This window comes from Gastrolobium bilobum, unplaced genomic scaffold, assembly GCF_033153095.1.
Source record: "Gastrolobium bilobum isolate Gb01-03AN ecotype WA unplaced genomic scaffold, APGP_CSIRO_Gbil_v1 utg62955, whole genome shotgun sequence".
Lineage (NCBI taxonomy): Eukaryota > Viridiplantae > Streptophyta > Magnoliopsida > Fabales > Fabaceae > Gastrolobium > Gastrolobium bilobum.
Window position 1 is genome coordinate 124,950 of NW_026895630.1, and position 23,969 is coordinate 148,918.

The 23,969-nt window shown below is 33.3% G+C and overlaps 4 protein-coding genes and 1 pseudogene across 7 annotated transcripts; 2 read left to right on the plus strand and 3 right to left on the minus strand.

Moving 5' to 3' along the window:
• Nucleotides 1–1,247: 1,247 nt before the first annotated feature.
• LOC133285523 (U11/U12 small nuclear ribonucleoprotein 35 kDa protein-like) lies at nt 1,248–7,535 on the minus strand. Of its 4 annotated transcripts, XR_009748016.1 has the most exons (7): nt 7,156–7,535; nt 6,000–6,070; nt 5,484–5,574; nt 5,325–5,400; nt 4,668–4,739; nt 3,439–3,577; nt 1,248–1,496 (listed from the first exon to the last, which is right to left on the minus strand). XR_009748016.1 is itself a non-coding variant. In XM_061482769.1 (6 exons), the coding sequence occupies exons 1-6, from the start codon at nt 7,166–7,168 to the stop codon at nt 3,541–3,543; spliced, it is 360 nt and encodes a 119-aa protein (XP_061338753.1). In that variant the 5' UTR covers nt 7,169–7,535; the 3' UTR covers nt 3,272–3,540. The 4 variants fall into 4 exon arrangements, 1 of the variants encoding a protein (XP_061338753.1); XR_009748019.1 differs by lacking the exon at nt 1,248–1,496 and having other exon boundaries at nt 3,272–3,577; nt 4,668–5,100; XM_061482769.1 differs by lacking the exon at nt 1,248–1,496 and having other exon boundaries at nt 3,272–3,577.
• A 1,692-nt stretch (nt 7,536–9,227) lies between these two features.
• Nucleotides 9,228–11,028, plus strand: LOC133285461 (uncharacterized; annotated as a pseudogene).
• A 2,118-nt stretch (nt 11,029–13,146) lies between these two features.
• On the minus strand, nt 13,147–14,188 carry LOC133285469 (uncharacterized). The gene is made up of 3 exons (XM_061482705.1): nt 14,085–14,188; nt 13,383–13,743; nt 13,147–13,281 (listed from the first exon to the last, which is right to left on the minus strand). Exons 1-3 carry the CDS (start codon nt 14,186–14,188, stop codon nt 13,147–13,149), a joined length of 600 nt encoding a protein of 199 aa, XP_061338689.1.
• A 1,619-nt stretch (nt 14,189–15,807) lies between these two features.
• On the plus strand, nt 15,808–17,624 carry LOC133285479 (polygalacturonase QRT3-like). Its single transcript, XM_061482717.1, has 2 exons — nt 15,808–15,862; nt 17,194–17,624. Exons 1-2 carry the CDS (start codon nt 15,808–15,810, stop codon nt 17,622–17,624), a joined length of 486 nt encoding a protein of 161 aa, XP_061338701.1.
• Nucleotides 17,625–21,405: 3,781 nt separating this feature from the next.
• On the minus strand, nt 21,406–22,632 carry LOC133285548 (isoflavone-7-O-methyltransferase 9-like). The gene is made up of 2 exons (XM_061482796.1): nt 21,868–22,632; nt 21,406–21,702 (listed from the first exon to the last, which is right to left on the minus strand). The coding sequence occupies exons 1-2, from the start codon at nt 22,630–22,632 to the stop codon at nt 21,406–21,408; spliced, it is 1,062 nt and encodes a 353-aa protein (XP_061338780.1).
• Between the last annotated feature and the right edge of the window lie 1,337 nt (nt 22,633–23,969).

Genomic DNA, 23,969 nt, shown 5'->3' on the forward strand with positions numbered 1-23,969 from the left:
ATTCATATGTGAAATTTGTATATCTATCCCCTCTGTTTTTAATGTTTACAAATTTTAATTCACTAATTGATTCCCATTATTTAATGCAAATGAAAATAGAGGGTTGTGAATTTTTAAGGTTACACTTAACTGATTACAACAATTGGTGAAAATTCGACTAGGTCATAAAAATTAATGCATGTGTTGTCTGTTTGTTGTTAGTTTTCCTCTGTAATCCAAAAAATAAAAATATAAATTAATGTATGTGAATTTTTTACATTGTGGTGAAAACTCGATTCTAATATATTCGGTGGCGGCTGAATGAGATGGGACGGAAAATCTGTTCAAAGGAAAACACGAGGCAGCTAATTAGGTAGTTCGTGCGGAGAACATAATTTTGTTTGTTAGTCATAGCAATGGGAGTTTATGTGTGTTATACGTAAATTTTGTGTCAATTATCTAGTTATAAGTATTAAATAAATGAGTCTTATCAATGTTTATGAATATTTATAAAGAGAGTAAATGGAGCTCTTTCAATATTTATAAAGACCGAAAGATACAAATATTTACATTTAATCAAATCATGGAAAACTTACAAATAAAAGGAACCATTCCTCTAGCAATATGGAGACTTGGATTGTATCCAAATAATAATAAAAAAATTTGATTCCTAGAATTTTCTAAAATTTTACGTTACCTTCTAATTAATAATTCAAGTTTAGATGATTAAGGAAGGAATAAATATAATATTTATGTGAAAATTTTATGTTTATCTCATCCTCCTTTAATGTTCACAAATTATAATTGCATGACTCCCCCTATTTAAAAAATGTGAAGAGAGATTATTAGGCTATATAAATTTTTAGAATGAGAAGATTCACTCCCAATTAATTATAATAATTAGTGAAAATTCGACCAGGTTATAAAAATTAATGCATGTGAATTTTGTATACAGTGGTGATAATTCGACTCTAATATACTCTGTGTGGTGGCTGAATGAGATGGGGGCGGAAAATCTGTTCAATGGAAAAAATGTGGCAGCTCGTGTACTCAGGGCGAAGAACATAATTTTGTTGGTTAGCTATGTTTTCCCCCCTTTGAAATAAGGGGTGCGTTATTGATTTATTGCACATCTCTCATCATCACTATTTTAACAACGCCAATAAATATATAATAATTACACATATATTATTTAACTATAGTACGGCGTACAGATTTAAAAAGAAAAAGAAAAAGAAAAAGAAGAAGATAAAAACAATAAAAGATAGATCAATTTGTACAAGGTGTGTGAAGAAGTACAAGGACAAAATAATAAACAACAACAAAAAGGTATAAGGAAAAATATGATATAAAATAAAATGGGCCTGCACACATCAAATTTGGCTTTAAGGTAAAATAGCTAACACAAACAGATAAATAGAATCACCTACCCAAGTCCATCTACCCGAACCAACTGCATGCACTTACCTCTAATATATGGTCTCCCAAAGCCTTGAGATTCGCCCTTGTGGCTTGTACTGCAAAACAAGAGATAATACAAGGCATTATTATATTAAAATTATCTCTTTGTACACATATATAAATCCGTCCTTCTTCCTTGAAAGCATGTTTTTTAAGCTTTGAATATTACATATCGATGGCAAGAAGACTAATAGCTTTCACAGAATTGTAATATAGAGCTAAGTTAACAAGCTTTTAGCTGTGATACACAACATATTTAGTCTTTTATGTCTTCAATCCTTTATTTGTTCAGAATGAAGAGAAGTACAGAAGTTCAATGCCAGATTAATCTTTTGCCATTGACTAAAATCAGAAAATGCATGAACTGAAATTTTTTGGGTTTTCAGTCTTAAACTTTGTTATGAACATGGCTGAGTATGTTTTTTGTTTTTTTAACGCCAAGGCATCTAAAAGAGTGTGCGCTTGTGAGGTTATTTTGTGAATTTGGATTTTGCTGATTACATTTTAAACTTGTGTTAGTATTATGGAATTTGAAATATGGACATCTTAAATTGTGTTAAGTTGTGTTTTTTTTTGTTTTTTTTTTTTTTTTTGAATTTTAGGTATGGATTATGAATTTGTAAATATATCTATCTAGTTTAACGAGTGACAGAATAGTTGAACCAATGATATTACCAAGTCAATGGTCTGGTCAGATTTTACAACATTACTTGCTAGTTTTACCAGTTGACCGTGTTATTAGTCCAGAGCACTCATTATTTGTGATGAATTTATATGTCAAACTAATTTTTAGGCCAGCTTAATTAAAATAAGTTTTTCTATACAATTATGTATTTTTTATTACATTTTTGGTATGTCACATGAATGATAAATTTTTAATATATTATTTTTATTATTTTATTATAAGCGGTATCCTTTACTGATATCCTATTAATTTAAATGTATAGTAGAAAATTCGTTAGACAAGCATGATTTGAAAAAACTCAGTCTTCATATTTCCAATCCAAATTGTACATTTCGTATTTGACCCTTTTAATTATGATATGATTGTTATGGATTGTAATTTGAAAAATAATATTTGCACATTATTTTTTTGAATGATAAAATAAAAATACACGTTACAACATTTTCTTTTTACTCTTTTATTAAAACAAAAAAATATTATAAAAATAAATTTTAAAAATAATAAATTAGTCTTGTCAAGAAAGACAATTTAGTTTAAAGGTTGCGCTACCCTGACAAGTGACTAATGTAATAATTCTATGGATTTGATATTTTTTATGTCATAGAAGATAATTAAAATTATCTCTTATATATATATATATATATATGAAGTATATATTATATTATGTGAAAAAAAGAAGAAAAAAATGAGTCTCACATACTTTTATATTTGTATAGGAGATAAAATTATCTCCCATAATATAAAAGACATTAAACACTAATTTATAAACTCTCCCCATTTTAAAATAATATTTATACATAAAATGTTTTACATTTATATTTTACTTATTTAGAATAAAGTTGGGAAAATAGTAGTATATAATTATGTGTTTTTCCTATATCATTGAAAAATAATTAAGAATAATATAAAGTGATCGTTTGGTTTTATTTTCTTTTTCCTGAATGTCTGAATTACCGAGTTCTACGTACCTAATGTTCATCCAAAGCATTTTTGCACCTTATGATGTTTTTCATATGGGTGCCTTAACCAATGCTATTAAAATTGGCATGGTCAATGACCCAGTCAAGGTACTCAGTCACTAGGTCACTAGTTCAACCACTGAGTCATTGCAATGACAGACCTCCCATATTTCAAGTATATGGATGAACAGATCATTGATGAAAAGACCAAATATAAAATTTTTGTAGCTATATCTTACAGTTGACTTACAGATACAAGATGGAATTATTCAGTATTGCACTTCAAAATAAAGAGATAGAATCATTCTTGAGGGGCATAAGCAAACATTCCAGTTGAAATAGAGGACTACTTACTTCAATCAGAGTATGATATAGCATTAGTACTCTGACCCACATTGCAGTTGACCAACTGGAAGGAGCCTCCTGCAGCTTCAATAATATCTAAGGCCTCATTTATCAGAAACTTATCAAATAAGTGACCACTGAGAGATACCTGTCAGTTATATTCAGCGATCTTGATCAGAAGATTAACTAGAAACTATGGGATTATCATCATTATCTCTATGGAAAGAATTTTTATTGCCCGAAAGGGAAACAGAAGAAAGAGCAATCATGCTTAAGGTCGTTCCGTATGTTCCCATCATATGTTGGAAATCAGTAAAACGGACTACTCTTACCAACTAGTGGTTAATTAACTTCTCAATCGTACTGTTTATCAATTAATAAAAATCAAAGGGACAAATAATATAAGGTAACTCATGAAATATAAGGTATCACAAGACCATTTATAAAACCATTTATGAAATATAAGGTACTCATTTTTGTTAAATTGGGGTTTAAATTGAAATTCCTTATCTAATTATCTTGATAATTATGTTTTAAGAATAATGCTATTATAGAGATTATAGGAGAATCTTTAGTAGGCTGTTAGTTTGTTTCCTAGTCTTGTTTATAGCAGACTAGTTTCTGAAATTTTTAAACACCTAACTTGCTCTCTATACCATGCAATTCTTATATGCTCTGAAACTCAAGTTTAACAGCTCTGCCATGTCACAGTGTGACCAGTATGGGATGAATACTCTTAGAGTATATTAGAATCTCCCATCTATCCCTCCCTTCTCCAGTAACATAGGCCATAAGCCATCTCCAGTAACATAGGCCATAAGCCATAAGTCATGTATGCATAATTGCATATGCACCCTTTAGCATTTGTTTGAGACATCTTTCATGCAACTATGTTAATAATAAACTTTTTAAGAAACTACTCAATCTCATTCAAAATTCATTCAAATCGAAGACAAAAAACAAAGCAAGATCATTACCAAAATTTAAAAAAAATAGAAAAAAATGCAACAATCAAGTGCTTCATCAAATCTAACTCTCCAATTCAAACACCTCAATTCATTCAATCAAATAACGCACATCAAGACAATCAAATAGATAGACAGAGAACATCTTGAGTTATAAACTACTTTAAAGTTTGCTAGAGTTCATTCCAATATCTGCAAATCAGTGCCTGAGGCACTGACATGCAAAGAGAAAAAATAAAAGAAAAAAGAAAATAATTAAAACAATTCACTCACAATGTTTGCAGTCCTTTCATATTATCAACTCTAGGAAAAGTAGAATCAGTTCCATTCAAGTCGCTTATCCTCCTGCATTTCATATTTTGATTAAACAATACAATTAGAAAGCAATTTAGTTTTGAAACCCTTGTTATAATACAAAAATAATTTATACATAGAGCTTCACAAGAAAGAACAGTTTTACCACTGCTCCGGTTCGTCCCTTTATTTACATTAGTAAATAATTGAGAAAATTATACTGAACCGTGAGATTTGGCTAAATTACACTCACCTCCTCTGCTATTTCAAAAATTATATTGAATTGCTATACATTAAATTTCCATTGAAAAATAGTAATAATAATAAAAAATAACAACAACCAAGACTTATCTCAATTGGTGGGATTGGTCCCATTTAAGCTTTTGCAAACACATATTCCCCCTTGTACAGCCTTCCATACAAATAAGGGATAAAAAAAGGTAAACATAATTTAGACAAATCTCAAGTGAGGTCAATATAATTTTACTCTAATAATCAACCAATTAACATGATGCTTCAATATTCATTTCAATTTGACACACTAGTGGTTGCCACATGTCTTTGAAAACTAGGTTATAGGATAGTTGAGAAATAAGGAAAAATATAGTTTGCAGATATAAGAAGATTGAACTATACAGTGGTGCACGAAATGATTTTTCTCTTCCCCCCAAAAGAAGTTGTCCTGATTCCTTCTTCCCACTAAGACCACCACCTGCAGAAGAGAACAGAGAATAATCAATTGGCTCTGGCTCAGTGGGTAGAAATGCAACTTAAATAATGAGTACTTTAACTGACCTAACCTTCTAGGAATCCATCCAGGCATCAACTGCTGTCGATTGTAATCCATTATGATTTCACAATCATCAATAAAAGAATGATGAGCATCCTGCAAATGAGAAAAATTCAAAACATATCAGTACCATTAAAAATTTCATAAAAAGGCATATTACAAGCCAACTGGAGTTTAGATGATTTCATCAGCTACTTTAACTGTGGCTGTAAAATCAGCTGCTCTTTATTTTTATTTTATTTTTTGGGGTCAAGGCTGTCAAAATTTAACTACTATAACAACATGACTGAATATATATACACAAGCACGGGCGAAACATATCAAGTGAGAGCATGAGAAGAGCTAATTTTGACCATCCCTATGAGATTTAATGGCAAAGATTAGCTCTTCTCACACTTTTACCAGATAAGCTCCCTGTATATATAGATAATAAGGTTTGATAGGTTTTTAGTTTTTGTCATGTCATAAAGCTTCATTTTTTTAAGCTAAAAATTAGATAAAATTTTCACATGTAGCAGTACCATATACGCTCGTCGCATCTCCCTTTCAATTTCATATTCAACAAAAGCATAACCACAAGAAGCTCTAGTCACTACAACCAAAAATAAATAATCACATATAAAAACTTAAATCCCACAGCTTGACAATATGTATGGTTAAAAGAGAAAATTATCAATATATCATTCAAAAGCACAAATGCATAAAATTGCCAAACCAGTTGCAGGGGTTTAAATCAAAAACATGGCTATACAAGATGCAGTATAAATATCCCAATTGGAAATACTATGACTGTTGGTAAATGAACACTTACAAAGAGTTAATAAAGGATCCTTTTTTAGTGTGAGGACAACCATAAAACAACTTAATACAAGAAATAATATACGAATAATCATTGGTTCAAGTACAGTTTACCTTTCGAATATATTGGGAACATCTCATCAAATTTATCTTAATGGCCAATAAACTTCCTAGAAGGTTGCCTATGACAATACCAAGTATAGTTTTCTTATTCCAATTATTTGATTATGGATTAAGGAACATCTTATCAAATTTTATATATATATATATATATATATATATATATATATATATATATATATAAATTTAAGTAACCAGTTCCCCACACAGTACTCACTCACTGTTACCAATATCAAAAATAAGGTGAGCGTACCCCACTCAACGCGCCAAACACCATTATCCCTCATAGTACTCACAAGACTTTTGCTTTCATCTCTCACTACCCACCACCTATTCTAATAGTTAAACACCACAAGTTTCACAAACCCAAGTTATAAAGGCTCATCGTAGGTATATGGAACACTCTTGGCATCATCTCTTAAATTCCTATAAAAGACAACAAATAACAGGATTATAATAATATTAAACCTTATGCACCTATCCAATGCTAAATAAGTAAACAGTCAACTAAGTAATTGGAAAATTTCATGCAAGCACTAAAAGTCACATCTCATCACATGGAGCTAAAGAAAATCACAAGGAAAATCAGATGCTTCAAACTTCGGGTCACAACAAAAATTTCAATTGCATATAAAAACTAATAATAATTTACAAAGAAATTATAACTTAATTTTACATTTCCATACTAATTTAGCATCCCAGTGATTAAAATCTCAACGTGTGTAGAAAATGTCAACACAAACAATAAGATATGCTTACAAGTTCGACTCATCAGTGTGTTGGCGTAGCTCGACAATTCTACAGCACTGAGGTCTTGATCACACGTTGACGCGGTTCAACCACTTCAGCGCCTCGAAGAGGCGACGATCCTGATTTGAGGCATTGCAAAACAGAGGAAGCTATGGCAGTGGGAAGTCGATGTAGCGGTGGTCGGAGGACGCAACAGTCGTGGCGGTGACGTAATTAGTTTATGTGAAGTGAATTAGTTACCGAAAGGGAATTAAGAAGCAGAACGCGTAAAAATGGTAAAATATAGGGGAAAATTAAGGGAAATTAGGGTTTATATGAAGTGATGAAAGGCAAAGTGTATGTGACACTGAGCCCTATACGAATATATTAGGAAATGGATGAAGAGTTTGGGAAAGTACAGGTAAATAAGTGTCAAAGTAAAAAAATGCTTCGGGTCCTTCATTTTGAGAGGAGGGTTTAGAAAAATTAAAAGAAACATGTGTTGGCTGAATGAACGTAACTAAGTTGTCGTGGCTAAATGCCACGTTTTTTGTAGTGTTGATTGAACCGCATGACTCGATGATTATATATAAATTTATAATTTAGATTAAAAAAATTATAAATATACTCAAATAGCTGAAAAAATAATATAAATTCTAAATATTTTAATATAAAAATAAATAAATTATACATTATTGTCCAATATAAAGAATCAAACAAACACATAATGCTTGTTATATAAGTGTTTCAGGTTCGGTAAACGATATCTCTAACTATCATATCAAAATTTCCTATATAGTGCATAACTGAGATAATATTAAGATTGTAGGTACATAACTTATACAAATCAATAAGTAATAGATCACTCAAATATGTCAATTATAATTTTTTTTGGAAAACATTTTTTTAAATTTTTTTTTTAAATTTTTTTTTAAAACCCAGGCCGGGTCACCGGTTTTTCACCAAAACCGGCCAGGTCGTACCGGATCTGATACTTGACCGATTCAATGTGATAATCGGACCGTCAGATGACCGGTTCACCGGGTTCCGAGTCGACCCGACCGGTTGGGTCCGGTCCGGTTTTCACAACATTAGCTTTAACCTTTAGAGTAAAATATTTTTGGAATTCTCAACAAAAATCACGGGGTCTATTTAATCCCAAAAAAAATTGATTTGTTGTTGCTCTATAATTTAAAATAGACCCAATTAGTTAAAATTATAATGTCTCTGAAATTTAAAGAAGATCCATATTAATCTCTCAAAAAAACTAATATAGGTCTATTTTAAATTTTAGAGAGATCACAAGTCAATTTTTTTAAGGGATTAAATCAGGATCCGTAATATTTATTGACGACTCTAAAAATATTTTACTCTAACCTTTAATACAGCAACCAGGTGGGCGTTGTCCATTGGTTCGAGCTGGTGATTCTTCTAAGATGACCTTTTGCACGAGCGTTCTTCTTATGAATTTACTCTAGTTCTCGCAGCTTGGATAGAGCTTGTGTTGCCTGGGGCTTGGGTGTATTGACTTTTAGCGGAGTTTGGTACAGGAGAAATTATTTTTAATCAGGTAAATATAATTAGTGGGAAAATGGTTGTAAAGTAAAATAAATGAGAAAATTTTAAAAATATTATTTTATAGAACAAAATATTATCAGAAAAATTGTGTTAAATTTACTGAGGGAGGTGTTTGGTTGAAAGTAAAAGATTGACGTGGAAATATCACAAAATATCGAAAATAGCCCTGAATATTGAAATAGATACTGAGTAAAGAGACGTTGGACACGTGATACTCCAACGTTCGTCTTCCTTCCCTTCTTCATTTCTCTGTTTCTGTGTGTCGCTCGCTTGGAAGACAGCCACCATCACTCCGGCACGGTCAGGTCGCGGTGTGAACTAGCAATCTACACTGACATACAAGCTTTGACATCAGGATCGAGTTGCAAGCTGCCATCAAAAGTGAGTAATTTTGTTATCCTTTCATGTACCGACTGAATGTTTTTTCGTTGTGAGGTTTTGATTCGTCAGTTGCTTTTTGTGTTTGTTATCTTTTTCATGGTGGGGGTGGGAAAAAATTAATTGGTTTAATTTTGATGGTAAATATGTTTGAAATGGTTGAAACCCAAGTTTTAATAGATATAAAAATCGAAACCCTTGAACAGGTTTTTTATCCCCGAAGATGAAAAAAAATTAAGGGACTTGATGGAACTTGATAGCCCACAATGCACATAGTTATACAATGTATTTAACAGTTATTGGATTTATAATCATCTCTTTCTCCTACGGGGTGTTTACTTTGTTTAGTTAAAATTCAATGGAAAACTTGAAACTAGAAATTTGTGACCAGCATTATTTGATTGCATTAGTGTAATTAGCATATTTGTATTTTGTTTTTGCTTTATTGGATTACATTACTGTTGTCAGTGACAGTCAATATGTTTGATAGGATATACATATTATATCCCACGATTTGGATGAAGCTGAGATAATTCAGACGCGTGGCCCAAGACTTCATCAGTCTTCACCTAATTTTTTGTGTTTTTCTGCCTTTTTGTGCTTTCATTTTCTTTTATTTCCATGGCTGATCTGAAATAATGATTTGCAGCAATGACTTACTTATGATTTATTCTTTTTATTCTTCATTTTTAAGTTTGCCTTATCATAAATCTTTTTTCACAGAACAAAACAGATTTTTGGTGTGTCTCTCTCGCTCATTCTCATCAACTTGGCTGTTATTATGGAGCGTGCAGATGTAAATCTTCTTCCATCTGTCTACAAAGAAGTTAGTGAAGCATTTAATGCGAGGCCATCTGATTTGGGTTACCTCACATTCATAATGAACTTTGTTCAGGGGCTATCATCTCCTCTGGCTGGTATACTTGTTATTAACTATGATCGTCCAACAATTCTTGCTATGGGAACTTTCTGCTGGGCTTTATCTACAGCTACTGTGGGTGCTTGCCAAAATTTTCTGCAGGTTGCTTTCTGAAGAGCAATAAATGGCTTTGGTTTGGCAATTGTGATTCCAGCACTGCAGTCTTTCATTGTCGATATCTACAGGGATAGAGTGAGAGGAACTGGATTTGGATTGTTTAGCCTTATTGGTAACATAGGGGGCACAGGAGGTGGTGTTTTGGCTACGGTCATGGCTGGCCAGCAATTTTGGGGCATTCAAGGGTGGCGATGTGCCTTCATTTTGATGGCAACTTTGAGTGCATTAATTGGTTTCCTTGTTTTACTATATGTGGTTGACCCGAGAAAAGGATATACCACCACTCATGATGCTACTGAGAGTTCAGACAGGTAATGATATTTTACAATTTACATCACTCGTGGCATTTTATAATACTTACAACAACTTTAAGTACTTTTTGACCTCTTAAGTGCCTCCAAACTTTCTTTCATTGTTTTCTTCCTCATGAATAAAACTGAATGCTTTATTTTATATCTCTTTGACTGGTAAATATCCGTAAATCCCGTGTGTCAGCAGGGATGACTCTATCTATAAGGGCAGAGCTAGTGTAGCATCAATTTGGATGGACTCTTGGGCGGCAATGAAAGCTGTAATCAAAGTTCCTTGTATGCACCAAGTCAAAGTCATTGAAGATGCTGTCTAAAATATGTTTGGAGGATGAGGAAACTGTTGTTCAAGATTTAAGAATCCAGCTGGTTATTGATTATCATCTTAACCGGATTTGTGTACATGGATTAAGGGACTAATTTATTTGGCAAAGTGATGGTGCAAAAAATATATCGCTGGAAAATTGGATTTGTGTTGCTTCATGATGGGCATTGTGTCAATTTGGAAGGTGTAAATTGTATACATGGATAATAGTCTAGCAGATTGTAAATAAGAGTTTCATGTAATACATTAGGGTGTTGTTTGTAATTCAAAAAATTTGACAGCCCGATTAAGGCATGCCAATTATTAATGTTTGTGTTCAATAACATCAGAGTTATGTAATTCAAGTTGAACCCAAATTTGTGGTCCCATTTAAATTTCACTCCATTTTATATACAATCAAATTTTTAATCTCCAGAATGATTTAAAATTCTTCCATTCAATGAGATCATCTTTAAATTTACACATTCGACAAAAATGGCATTTTTCCTTAAATACAGTATGAAAGGAACAATTCATTAAATACATGACATTTACATATATACAAAATCGCATTGATAGAAGTTGTTTCTGTCGGTAATCAATTTGTATCTGTCAATTGCTGTCGCGGAATTTGGAGAGCAACCATCTAACTTGTCAGGCCTGAGAATCTCATCCATTGGGATAAAATTCCAATTCATCTTGTGCTGCAATTTATGGTTTGATGATAAACCAGGTCAACAGGCTGTCCTATAGGATATTGAGTCTCAACATCAATGACATAAAAGTCTATATTTCATCTCCTTTGGTGTCTTCCTCGCATATAAGCTTTGACAAATCTTGGTTAACCTTCAAACACATAAACAGACTCCATTCCTTCTCTGACTCAGTTGTGCAATTTAGAAAACAAAACAAAAGCAAACAACAAACTACTGAAAACTAGCTTTATTATGTAAAACTTAAAAGCACGAATTCTCATGTGTAGCTGATGTATAGCCTTCATATTCTAATCCAAAATAACATAGTCCTTACTAGCTTTTGTACACTCGGGCATTGTGGCAAACACAGATTGCACCTCTTGGCATCCACTTACAAGTACAAGAAGGCAACAAATGGCATACCATATTTTCTGTCTTACCATTGACACCAGAAAACAGTTATTGCATTAGTAAGTTCTAAGTAATTGAACTTGATATCTATCTGTGAAGGTGTTAACCCTAAACCTTATGAACATAATAAAATTCAGTCCTCCAAATGCTCTGAAATATTTTACAGATTAAACAAGGAGAGAAATTCTTCAAATATCTAATAATATAATTGCAATATATAACAACAGAATAATATCATATAACTGCTTCTACTGTTATATAGGATCACTTGGCACGACCAATTATCCTTTACATCTTACAACACAACTGGCAATAAACTATGTTTCCAATCACACTTGGTCAATCTAAACTTTTTGGATTACAATGTCACAAAATGGATTGCATAATAACTCAATCTCCAAGAAACTAAACCACATGTATCAACTGTATCAGAAACAAAAAAGGTTCAGTCTTCAATTCCCCCTGTATGCGAACAGGGCAGGAGAGTGGCAGATGAAATTCTTCCTGCAAGTATAGATAAATGATTTATAAAACAAAGAAACTTGTAATACAGATTAACAACAAAACTGATAGTTGTGAACAAATCACAGCTTACCTTCACGCTGAAGACCATTACTACTGTGTAGACTAATATTTTGGCATCCACAAAAAGGCAAGTAGCCACATTTTGCCCAGCATATAAATATAGGATATACATTGGCAGCCAACCGGACTTGTAATGAAAACACCAGTGTGGTTACAATTCACAAAAAGTTACAATCCATAACCCCAAAAGTATGATACAAAAAGTATGCCTATCTATCCACAGGACAACAAAAAAGAGTGATATTGTGTCAGTCACTGATTAGCCAAAAATCCAGCCACGAAAACAGCTTGTTGCGCGTGACTGCATTGCATGAAGACATCTGTGAGATTGCTATCCTTGCCCAATTGCACAGCAACATGAACCTGTTCTGGCACTATCAATTCTTCAAATTTCTCCAATTCTATCATAATTGACATTCGCCTATGACTACCCTCAGCTTGATGTTGAAAGCAACCTACCAACTTATCAATACTATCATTTGACTTCCTGTAATTATGACTAAGATCCTTCATAACATCAACAACTTCCACAACCAATGGATCTTCACTTCTCTGACGCTTCTTACCCCTCCTTGTTGTAGCAGTAGACACAGGAGATGGTGGCATCACCTCCTCTTGTGGGATATCAGGCATACTAGTATCAACACATAGTGTGGGGATATAGTCCTCAGTCAGGTCAAGGAAATCGTCAAAGGCAGTCCCACTCTCTTCATTCATAGCACCCTCTCACTCCATTTCGTAAACCGTATCTGCTGGTTCCTCTACATTAAGTTCAGTTGCTACATCTTTTCCGAAGACTGCTCCTAAGCTCTCATAGTATGGGAATGGTTTATTGAACAGACCCTTGGCATTAGGGTGGCTCTGCAACATCATTAAAGGTTGGTTAATGAAATTGCAATGAAAATTACTCTAGCAAATGGATCATAAATGATACAAGTACAGTAAATAATAAAATGGCATACCGTCACCCAATCATTGAATATCTCCCTCTCCACCTCTATCTGCTTCTTGATATCGTTCCATCCAAAACCACTCCCACCGTTTGGGCCGATCATTTCAGCGATCGCATTGTAGTGATTTTTTAACAACTTAACCCAGGATGTGATGTGAGGGATACCTCTGAGGGTACATCCAGGTATCCTTTGATGCATGAGCTTCTCTATAGCCGCAGAAAATACAGGTTTAAAACCATTATCTCCTTTGAAATTGGACCCTATATCAATGAGACATTCCACAAGGACTTTATCCTCTTCCGCAGTCCACGTATGATTACTTCGTTTCGTTGACTGCTGGCTGTCTTCGGCCATGATGTTCAATGATGAACTATAAAAATTGCAATATGAGAAATATCCAACAGCCAAGTAATATGTGAAAAAAGGTTATATCGACCCAAAGTTAAAGAAACGTAACATGAATATACCAACAAACGTAATATGAGAAATATACAACAGCAAAGAAATATGTGAAAAGAAACTAATCCATCATAAGCCAGCATTCAACATTATTACAAGAAATTAGTGCACTGATCAAAGTTTGTAGTCCAATCTAAGGCATCATGTAAACTAGCATAAATTTTGGACTATTAATTGTTACATAGTACAAATCAAACACATGTCCTCCAGTTATTAAACATCTATTGGGCCATATCGTCCCTAAGTTGTGACCATGCATTAGATGTCTCCACGTGAGTGATCATTTCATTTGCTCCCATCTCGTCTTGAACCGGTTGAAGATCCACTTCACGATCCTCCAATGGGTCAAAAGCCATTTCTCTTCTGATATGGTTTTGTAGCAAGCAACATGCAGTTATAATCCTGCATTGTGTTTTAACCGGGTAGACTGACTTCGACCTAACAATCGCCCAATGCCCCTTCAACATCCCAAAACAGCGTTCTATGACATTCCTTGCAGAAGAATGTTTCATGTTAAAAATTCCTGCGCTGTTGTTGGTTTTGCCCCATGTCTCCACTCACTGAGATGATATCTTGCCCTCTATAAGGTGCAAGGAAACCTTCTCCATTCATGTAACCAGCATCACACAAATAATAGTAACCTAAAACATTCAACATGCCAAACATTAGACATAAAATATCATGTAATAAGAAACTGAACACTTTGCAAGATACAGAAGTTAAAGGATAAAGTTTGAGGCAACCCTTAAACCACTATTACGAGATATGACATCTCTGAAGACCCTGGAATCTGCAGCTTATCCTTCCCATCCGGGCAAAACATAAATAAACTGAGCATCTTGTGAACAAACCCCTAGGACATTGGTTGCTATGTCTCCCTTCCGAGTGCGGTATCTAGCCTTATCAGCTTGTAAAGGATTTACCTTGATGTGTGTCCCATCCAGAGCTCCCAAACAATTCTAAAAATTCAGACCAAAATATCTTTCGTATTAAGGGTTGCCTGTCACAGTCATCAATTTCGACAACTATATATTGTAACAGTACAACTTAGTGAGAAGTTACCTTGAACCACTTCCACTTTTCATCAGTTGAGTTCTCAAGGACGGCCTCAGGCCGTTTTAGTAAAACTGTATGACAGTGAACCACAGCCAACAACACATTGGTGAACTGCCTGCTAATTGTTTCACCGGACCTCATGAATTGTCTTTTAATTATCCTATTCTTCACATCATGTGCCAAAATGTGAAGAAATATTGCAACCATCTCTTCTACACCCATATGCTTCGTCGTTTCAAGCCCCCCAACAGTTTTGACTAACTCACACAATTTAAAAAAACACCTCCTGTCCATCCTTGTATTCTCTATACAAGTCGTGTCACTTAAATGAATTATTCTATGGAAATTTACTTCCCTTACCCTAACCCTACTACAAAACTCCCATGTTACTGTCCTCCTTTGATTTCTCTTTTTTAGAATATCGCGTAATAACAGAGCACACAAACTCATTAACAACATTGTAATTTGATTCATACACTGCAAATGTGTGATGAGTACAACAATGACACTAAACTCCATTCCATTGTTCATTGCCACAATCTAACACAAGCAAGGACAAATCAATTCAGCTGAAACAAAAAAAACAACATATAACAAACCAAATAATTGATGCCTTTCATGAGATGCAGAAAGAACAACCCATTTGTAACATGTTCATTTGGTACAATTATTGAACATGACTTTTATGATTAAAAGTAACACAATAAGAACTCCCATGACTGACATGTTCATTTGTCATAATTATTAATTTTTTATTTAAATAATTCAATTAACAATATTCAAACAAGCAAGAACAGGTTGAGATGAAATTAAAGAAAAAACTATTTTGCCAACATATTGTGTCCAATATAAGTCTGGAATCATGACAAAAAAGACATACGTATGTTACACAATTTTAATATTTAGCTCTTAAACGAGAATGGTTTGTGAACAAACCTCTGAAATATGTCTGGTGTGTCCAACAACAAAAACAAGTATGTATTATTCCACTACGTGAGGTCGGTTACATGTACCATATGACAACATTTGTGCTCTATTAAAAAACAAGTATGTATTAAAAAATAATAAACCTCATTTGAGCTAATATTCCTGGAAATATTTTGGCCTACCAAATAGTTTTTTGGTAATATTCTTGAAAAAATTCATTTTTCTAACATATTTTTAATAATTGTGATTCCTAGGAACAAAAAATTTCTTTTCTATCAAATGCCTTGTGAGGAATTATTATCGATAGTTGGGTTTTTCTTGAGATGGGGATTAGGTTCGAGCTTGAGGGTGTGTGCTGATAGGCTTGGACACGATCTTGTTAAGTCGACGTGCACTAGGCTTGTGGGTGTGTAATTAATGTTCTAATGCCTTGGTACTAGGGGTCCTAAACGAACCAGAGGCCTTTCAGGGGTCTTTGACTCGGCTCGTGAATGCTTGAGCTTACATGTCTAAAATTGGTTGTTGGCACCAGGCTTGAACTTGTATAAAAGCTCGTTTAATAAAAAGGCCTCAGGCTCTAATTCAAAAGCTCGACCTTAGAGCCTCACAGGCTGGCCTAGTATATATATATATATATATATATATATATATATATATATATATATATATATATATACTACTTGTAATAGCCCTCTCTTTCTACTCGATCCATTTCACCCCATTTTATTGGTTAAATATACTTTTTGAATGATTTTGTTCTATATTATGATGTTTGGATATACATTGAATTTATGAATATTTATGAAATTACTAGTGTTTTGATTTTATATTATGTTTGGATAAATTTTTATTGTCTTATTTTTTTTAAACGGGCTAAACCAGACTTTTATTTTTTGTAAATAAGTCATGCTGACACATTTAAACAGGGAACAAGATTTGATATTTATAACAGGTAACAAGATTTGTCGTGCTGACATATTTAAACAGAGGCTTAGTCTTTTAAGACCAAAGCTCGGCTCGACTCGGCCGTTAATACCCTTACTTGGTACACAACCTCGCTAAGTCAAATGGAAGAGCTCATTTTCAATGCTACAAGAGTACATACTCTTTTGTCAAATTGAAAAAAATAAGGTGGTGTTTGATTGGGGGTATCTAATAGGATGTCTATGCAAGTGAAAGTGGGAAAGTTAAACACCAATGTTTGGTAGAAGGTTTCTGCCAATTTCTCCATCTATTAGATTTACATAGCTTTCAATATTTTGTAGTAGAAAGCAATGGAAATTCACTATTAAGAAAGACAAATTGCATGTGGTATTTCAAACTTAGCCAGGGAAATAAAGGATTGGCAAATGACATCAGACCATAATACCCTCATAAGCCTTCTCAGGCACAGGCATAAGCCTTCAAGGAAATGATAATGCGGTCACAGATGTTGTGATTTTCCCTGCTGCTATAGGAATAATGGTAACTGGTCAAGCCAACACTTTTTCTGGTGTACATTGCTACAATAAGGCCTCTGGCTTTGGAGGTACTGGGATTTATTTGAAACTTCCTGGTTTAACACAAACTAGGATTGTGAATTCTTACATGGATTACACCAAAATTGTTGTTGAAGACCCTATTCAAGTTCATATCTCTAGCAGTTTCTTCCTTGGTGATGCCAATATTGTACTAAAATCAATCAAAGGGGTTGTAAATGGTCTAAGTATTGTTGACAACATGTTCTCAGGTTTAAATAATGGGGTTGAAATTGTGAAGCTAGACCAATCAAATAGTCCTTTCAATCAAATTGATCAAGTTTTAGATTAGAATAATGAGAGTTGCAGAGACAGAACAAGGAGAGCGTGAGTGCGTTTCACAAATAATGAGAGTTCCAGCATCTTCAAACTAGATCGAACGGCTCGTTTTGGTTTAGACCAAACACTTTTCACTTTTATCATGGGGTTATATTTGTAATTATATCTCTTTTACCCATCAATATTTTATCTTCAACCAAACATATATTTGTAAATTTTTTATCAATTTGCCTAGTAATATTTGGCCCAACCAAACAATTTTTTTTTAACTTTCCTACCTAACTCATTTTCTAACAATTTTCCTATCAATTACATTTCTCTAGTATTCAAAAATTTTCTCCTCAACTAAACGCCCCTAAGGGATAAGAGCGAAAAAAACTACAAAGGTGAGAATAGTGTAAAAATATTATTTTTTGCCATATTTAGTAAATGATGTATTAATTATTCGGTGCGGTTGGAGTATAAAAAATAATTTCCAAATAGAGGGTCCTGGTGTGGGCCACTAGCCCAGCAACATGATTTTTTTTAATTTGACTTTTTATATTATAATAAAATTAAAATTAGAGTAAAACGAGACCAAAACTATCCAAACGGAGATATAAATTTTTTATTTTTTTGATAAATCATATGTATCCTCCACGAGACACAATCTTATTCAGGACGGGTCGATGATTATATCTCTTTTAAAGATAGTACAGGATCGAACACATGCTCATCTCTCATGCATCAACTAAGTTACCATTATTTGGTGGAGAGAGAAAACTTTATAAGCTTGCCATGCAACTTTGTCCTATATTTTTAGGGATAGGTTATTGTGCCTACTTCTATTTTACCTAATTTCGCTACCGCTTTCGTTATCGTTCGATTACCATCTCGTCCAACGATCTATATTTGTGATATAAAATAAATTTTTTTTTCTCTTTCTTTCTTCTCACTTTCTCCCATACTCTTTCTCTCTCCTCTCCTTTCTCTCTTCCTCTACACCATACCTAATTTTTTTTTCCTTCTGCCGCCGTGGACCTCAATCTCCTGACAAACTGTTCGATTCTAATAATATTTTTAATCTTTATAAATTAATACGATTGAATCGATGACTAATAAAGAAGTTTTGATGTGATTCAAAGCGGCGGTCGATCTGTTCACAGAATCCTCCTTGTCTCTTCTTCAATATGTCGATCTGTTCTTCCACATGATAGATACTCTTAATTTCTAATAATTAATTGGCTATCTGTATCAACATAATTGCTGGAATGGCACCAATTAACCCTCTTTCTGGATTTTTCCAATATCAATTTTTTTTATTCTTTAATTTTTTTATTTGTTTTGAATCTTTTTCAACTCTGCACAGATCTTTTGAATCACATTAAAACTTCTTTGTTAGTCATCGATTCAATCTTATTTATTAATTTATAAAGTTTATGTTGTTCTTCAGATCTAAAAATTTGTTGTGATTTTTCAATCCATTGACACTTGTAGTTTGATAGAAACTGATTCAGAAGGAGAAAATTTATATTACAATAATAAAAACAGAGACTAATGTATATTGACGATGATTTCAAATGTTGTGGTAATGATTTCAAATGCTTCCCATTCAGCTGGGCAGAGATTAACCATAAAGGGAACAAAATAGGTATATGGCAGAGGAAGAGAAAAAGGGGAGGAGAGAGAAAAAGTATAGGAGGAGAGAGAAGAAAGAAAGGGAATTTTTTTTTATTTTATATCGCAAATATGGATTGTTGGATGAGATAGTAATCGAACGGTAACGAAAGGAGTAGGCAAAAGTAGGTAAAATAGGAGTAGGCACAATAACTTATTCCATATTTTTAATATGACCTATTTATCTTATATTGCATAAAATAATTATCTTATGTAATAGAGATAAAGTAGTAGAGTCCACTACTTCTTAAGTAATAGACTTCATTCCTCTGTCTTTTATTATATAAGATAATTATCTTATACAATTATTTCCTACTTTTATTTGACTATTTTTTATCTCTGAGATTAATTGTCATGACGTGTGCGAGGAGAAATTTTAAACGACCAATTTCTTTTTTCTGTAGATAATAGCCAAGAGTCGGTCTTTTTCATTATTTTTTTGTTCATATCTGCTCTTTTTCCAATTCCAATTATCTGCATTTTCTTTTAATTGTCTCTTTGAGGCGAGTTAACTCTTCATATTATCTCCACAAGCTTTGACTCTTTGAGCTGGCTATGAGATTAATCCGGAGGGCAGGTCATGTCAGAGATGAAGATATTTAAACTACTCTCAAAAGTGGTATATGAAGATCAAACTAAGACCCTTCCATACCCATTTACTCAACTCCCTCGCAACCAAGTGAACTACCACCATTTAGTTTTTACAATTTGTTTTTTACCCAAGAGATAATGAGCAAACAAAAACCAACCAGCATCCTCAACTTTTTTAGAAGTTTGGAAACCTCAAATTTCTCTCCTCTTATTCCCATAACACCATCTTCAAATTTCAATCATGTTGAAGATGATTCCACCATAGAGAGTCAATTTACAAAATTACAAAGCGATAAATCCAGAATATTGAGTTTATTTCCTTATCTCGCCATCCAGGATTATGTCCGTCCATAACGGATTACACTGTCATTAAATGGGATGAAATAAGAATATATACATCTCAAATTTGTGTCATATTAACATATTCTCCAGGAGCATTCGTTGTCTGAACCGAAGGGATGAGAACATCGATTAATTCAAGTTTCATGGTTTCAATTATTTCCTCAATGATAGATGCGGCATTTAGTTTGATTTATTATCTATTTGGTCCAGATAAAAAAAAGTGAAAAATCGTATGACAAGTCCATCTAGTATCTTTCATGAACGTTTGCTTTTAGTTAAAAGTGTTTAAAGTACCGCTCCGGATAACAAATCCTGAAGTCGTCCCTAGCTAATTACACGAGTTATGTTGTCAATGCCGAGACTCCTAGGAACAATTAGAATTACTGGCTCTGCAATTAGCGTGGATGTGTTCGTTAAGGTGAATTAAGTTTAGAAAATATTAAGTTTAGAATTACTGGCTCTGCAATGCCCAAACATGCAAACTCATAGGTTCGACGAGAATGTTAGATAACAATAGTCCTTTGTTGCAAACTTAAGCCCAGGCTCACTTACACAAAACAAGCTCATCAGCAATAAGGCCACAAAAACAATTCAAAGAGACATTCAAGGGATTAGTGCGTGAGTCCATGCACCCAATGCATATTCACAAAAACTTAATCGTAAGCAAAAAATTAGGTTTTTGATTCTTCAAATAGAGACCTACGTTGTTTATAATAAACCTTTGGATCTGTAAATACATGGTTGGAAATGTAAATATTTCTTTATTAGTTGTGCTTTTATAATGTTATTTTTACTGTAAATATTATTCTTACCAGATGCATAATGCTAATTAAGTAATTACGCAAATCAGAAAAAGAGCATCAATATTTATTTTCGCGTTTCATGTATGATAAACACATCCAAATTTTATTTCCAATTAACAAGAAACAAGACTTGGATTTAGGTCTTATTAGGAGACAAAGGACCTCAAAACAAGCTAGTCTTACAAAGCTATATATAAGAACCGAAGCTATAATCGACCAATCATCATCTATCCACTTCATATTAGCTACGAAGCTTTATTTTATAATTTATAAAATTTAATCCCATAAACTTCTACCTAAATTTCACTCCAAGCCTAACACTTGAGTTAAAACTATAGCCACCTTAGAAATTTATTTAATGCAATACAAGTGAAAATATTTTTAGAAAATTACATCAAAGGTTTAGGGATACAGTTCAACAAGGGACCTAAAACCAAACATAGGGAATATTTTGTAATGTTCGAAGCCTGCTCTGACAAAGATTTGTTTCCAATCCTTTTCATCTCTCTCTTTTCCATTATGCAAAGTCATCATTGCAATGTCGAAAAGGATCTTTAATTCTGTCATTTCATGCTCATCTTCCTTTTCATTTATCACAGTATCTATGATTATCACTTTTCCTCCTTTACCTGAAATAGCTTCTTTACAATTTCTAAGTATCTTTATGCAATCATCATCATTCCAGTCATGTAAAACCCACTGCAAGAGTGAAAAACAAGTTAAGGATTAGAAAGACTGTCAACCACTTCTGTTAAGGGTTAACTATGTTAAAAAATGTACCGAATAATGTTACAAACTAGAATAATTAATAAGTATGCATTCACGTATTTGTAGTAAGTTTAGGGAAAACAAGTCATCTCATACCTTGAGTAAAATTGCATCAGCATGAGGGATAGATTCAAACATGTTCCCACCAACATAACTCAAATTATTATTTCCAGATAAGTCTGCTACAACTTGTGGAAGATCCAACACCGTGCATTTTAAATTAGGAAATGCTTTGCAAATTATCTTAGCTGTGTTTCCAGTTCCGCCACCAACATCAACTAGAGAATCCAAGCCCTCAAAAACTGATTTGCAATCATTCAAAGCCAACTTTACCATACGAGAATCACTTTCCATGGCCTCATTGAAGTTCTCCATATCCGTAGTATTTTGATGAATAAAATCCCAAAAAGCTCCGGGACCTGATGCAGTCTCAAAGATTGTGGGGTCCTCACCAGAAGTCCATTTATCCAACTGATGGAATAAACCAACAAGAGTTGGGTGGTTTATCAAATGAACCATTGAAGACAAACAATAGTCAGTGCCTTTGACAAGGAGTTGTGATGAAGGAGTAAGAGCATACGCTTCTTTGGTGTCATCGGTTTTGATGATTGCAAAGAAGTCATTGAGTGACAATAAGCGCATGAGACGTTGGACACAAGTAGCTTTAGAATGAGGAACATGGAGAGATGAAACAAGTTCATGAAGAGTAATGGGTTGACCATGCTTGTGAATGATATCAGGTATGCCAAGGTTAACGGCCCACTTGATACACATGGGACTAATGATGTTAAACATGTGTTTGTACAAGTGAGCTTGAGCTTGAAAGAGTTCACTTGCTTTGAAGTCTTTCATGGAAGCCATGAGAATGATATCGAATGCTGATTGTGTTGTGTGTTTATGTTCAGAATTTGTCACTCGCTCTGCTCTGAACTCAACTTGCTCTGCTTCTGCTATATATACTAATTGATCGACACCTCCCACATGTTGCTGAATTATTAAAATATCAATATCGTGTCCTGACCTACTTCATTAGTGTTAGGTTCGCGACCACTTTTCTTAGTGGTGGTTTTTTTTTCTTTTTATCTCAAGGGTGACTTAATATGGTTTGTATTTTTTACGCAAGGCATCCATTCCAGTAATATTATAAATACCAAAATGTGCAACTATATTGGGCTTTCGACCCATCTAGCTCAATGCATCCAAACATTTCATTGAATAGGGTGGTTGGAAATCTCTTTTTTTTTTTTTTGGAAAAATGTTTATCCTTTCAAATGACATAACTTATATTCTTTCACTCTTACAAAGATGTGGGACCCACATCTTTATTTTTTTTTGTCAACTCTCTGTCCTCCTTTATCTATCTCTTTCTCTCTCTTAAAATGACACAACTTTACATCCTTTAAAATGATACACACTTTTTCCTTTTCTTTTTTATAAAATATATAATCCGTACACTCACCCACTTTTAATATTATATAATTAAAATTATTAGCTAAAATATTATTATAATAATTAAGTATTATATTAATAATTCTCAATTAATATTAATAATTAGCTAATCATTAACAAAATTTTACGTAAATAAAATAATTGGCTATAATTGATTTTTAAATAAATAATACTTAATAATTTTGAAAATATTTCTATAATTATTTTACAATTTAATGCCCTCTAGCCCTTATTGTTATTGTGGTTTTCATTAATGATTGTTAGGGGAGTGAATGAGCCGAACAGCTTGTCAGAGGCCCAAGGTTTGCCTTGTTTTAAACTTAGTTTGGCCTATCTTATTTAATAAATAGAAGGAGCTCAAGCTTTGAAAAAAATATTGTTTACCAAAAAGTCCAAGCCTAATTTAATGAGGCTTGGGTTAAAAACCCGTAAGCTGACCTGATATATTATTATAATAAATAATGAGATTAGTATTTATCCTGTTAAAGGACATAAAATTGTATCATTTAAATCTAAATTACAGTGTTTTATACTCAGAAAAGGAGGAATAAATCTTTGGTGCTACTGTTGCACCAAAGATTCAGTGCATCCCACAAATGGAAATATTACATGTCAGTCAAAGTTCTCTTTCATCTGCCAAATTTTCTCTCTCTTCTCTGATGTGTAATGCTCCAATTGATGGGATGCATTGAATCTAGGTGCCACAGTAGCACAAAAAATTAATTCGAGAAGGAGATGCATAATGGAAA

Excerpts from the sequence above, each read along its gene's own strand:
- LOC133285523 (XM_061482769.1), bottom strand. Across the intron at positions 5,401-5,483 it reads ATGGATTCCTAGAAGGTTAG|GTGGTGGTCTTAGTGGGAAG; the intron begins GTCAGTTAAAGT and ends TCTCTTCTGCAG. Across the intron at positions 3,578-4,667 it reads ATGAAAGGACTGCAAACATT|GTATCTCTCAGTGGTCACTT; the intron begins GTGAGTGAATTG and ends TATAACTGACAG.
- LOC133285469 (XM_061482705.1), bottom strand. The coding sequence starts at position 14,188 with ATGGCTTTTGACCCATTGGAGGATCGTGAAGTGGATCTTCAACCGGTT. Across the intron at positions 13,744-14,084 it reads GTGGAGACATCTAATGCATG|TTCATCATTGAACATCATGG; the intron begins GTCACAACTTAG and ends CAATTTTTATAG. Across the intron at positions 13,282-13,382 it reads TATTCAATGATTGGGTGACG|AGCCACCCTAATGCCAAGGG; the intron begins GTATGCCATTTT and ends ATGATGTTGCAG.
- LOC133285479 (XM_061482717.1), top strand. The coding sequence starts at position 15,808 with ATGGTTTGTGAACAAACCTCTGAAATATGTCTGGTGTGTCCAACAACA. Across the intron at positions 15,863-17,193 it reads GTGTCCAACAACAAAAACAA|CCTTCTCAGGCACAGGCATA; the intron begins GTATGTATTATT and ends TACCCTCATAAG.
- LOC133285548 (XM_061482796.1), bottom strand. The coding sequence starts at position 22,632 with ATGGCTTCCATGAAAGACTTCAAAGCAAGTGAACTCTTTCAAGCTCAA. Across the intron at positions 21,703-21,867 it reads CTGATGCAATTTTACTCAAG|TGGGTTTTACATGACTGGAA; the intron begins GTATGAGATGAC and ends TCACTCTTGCAG.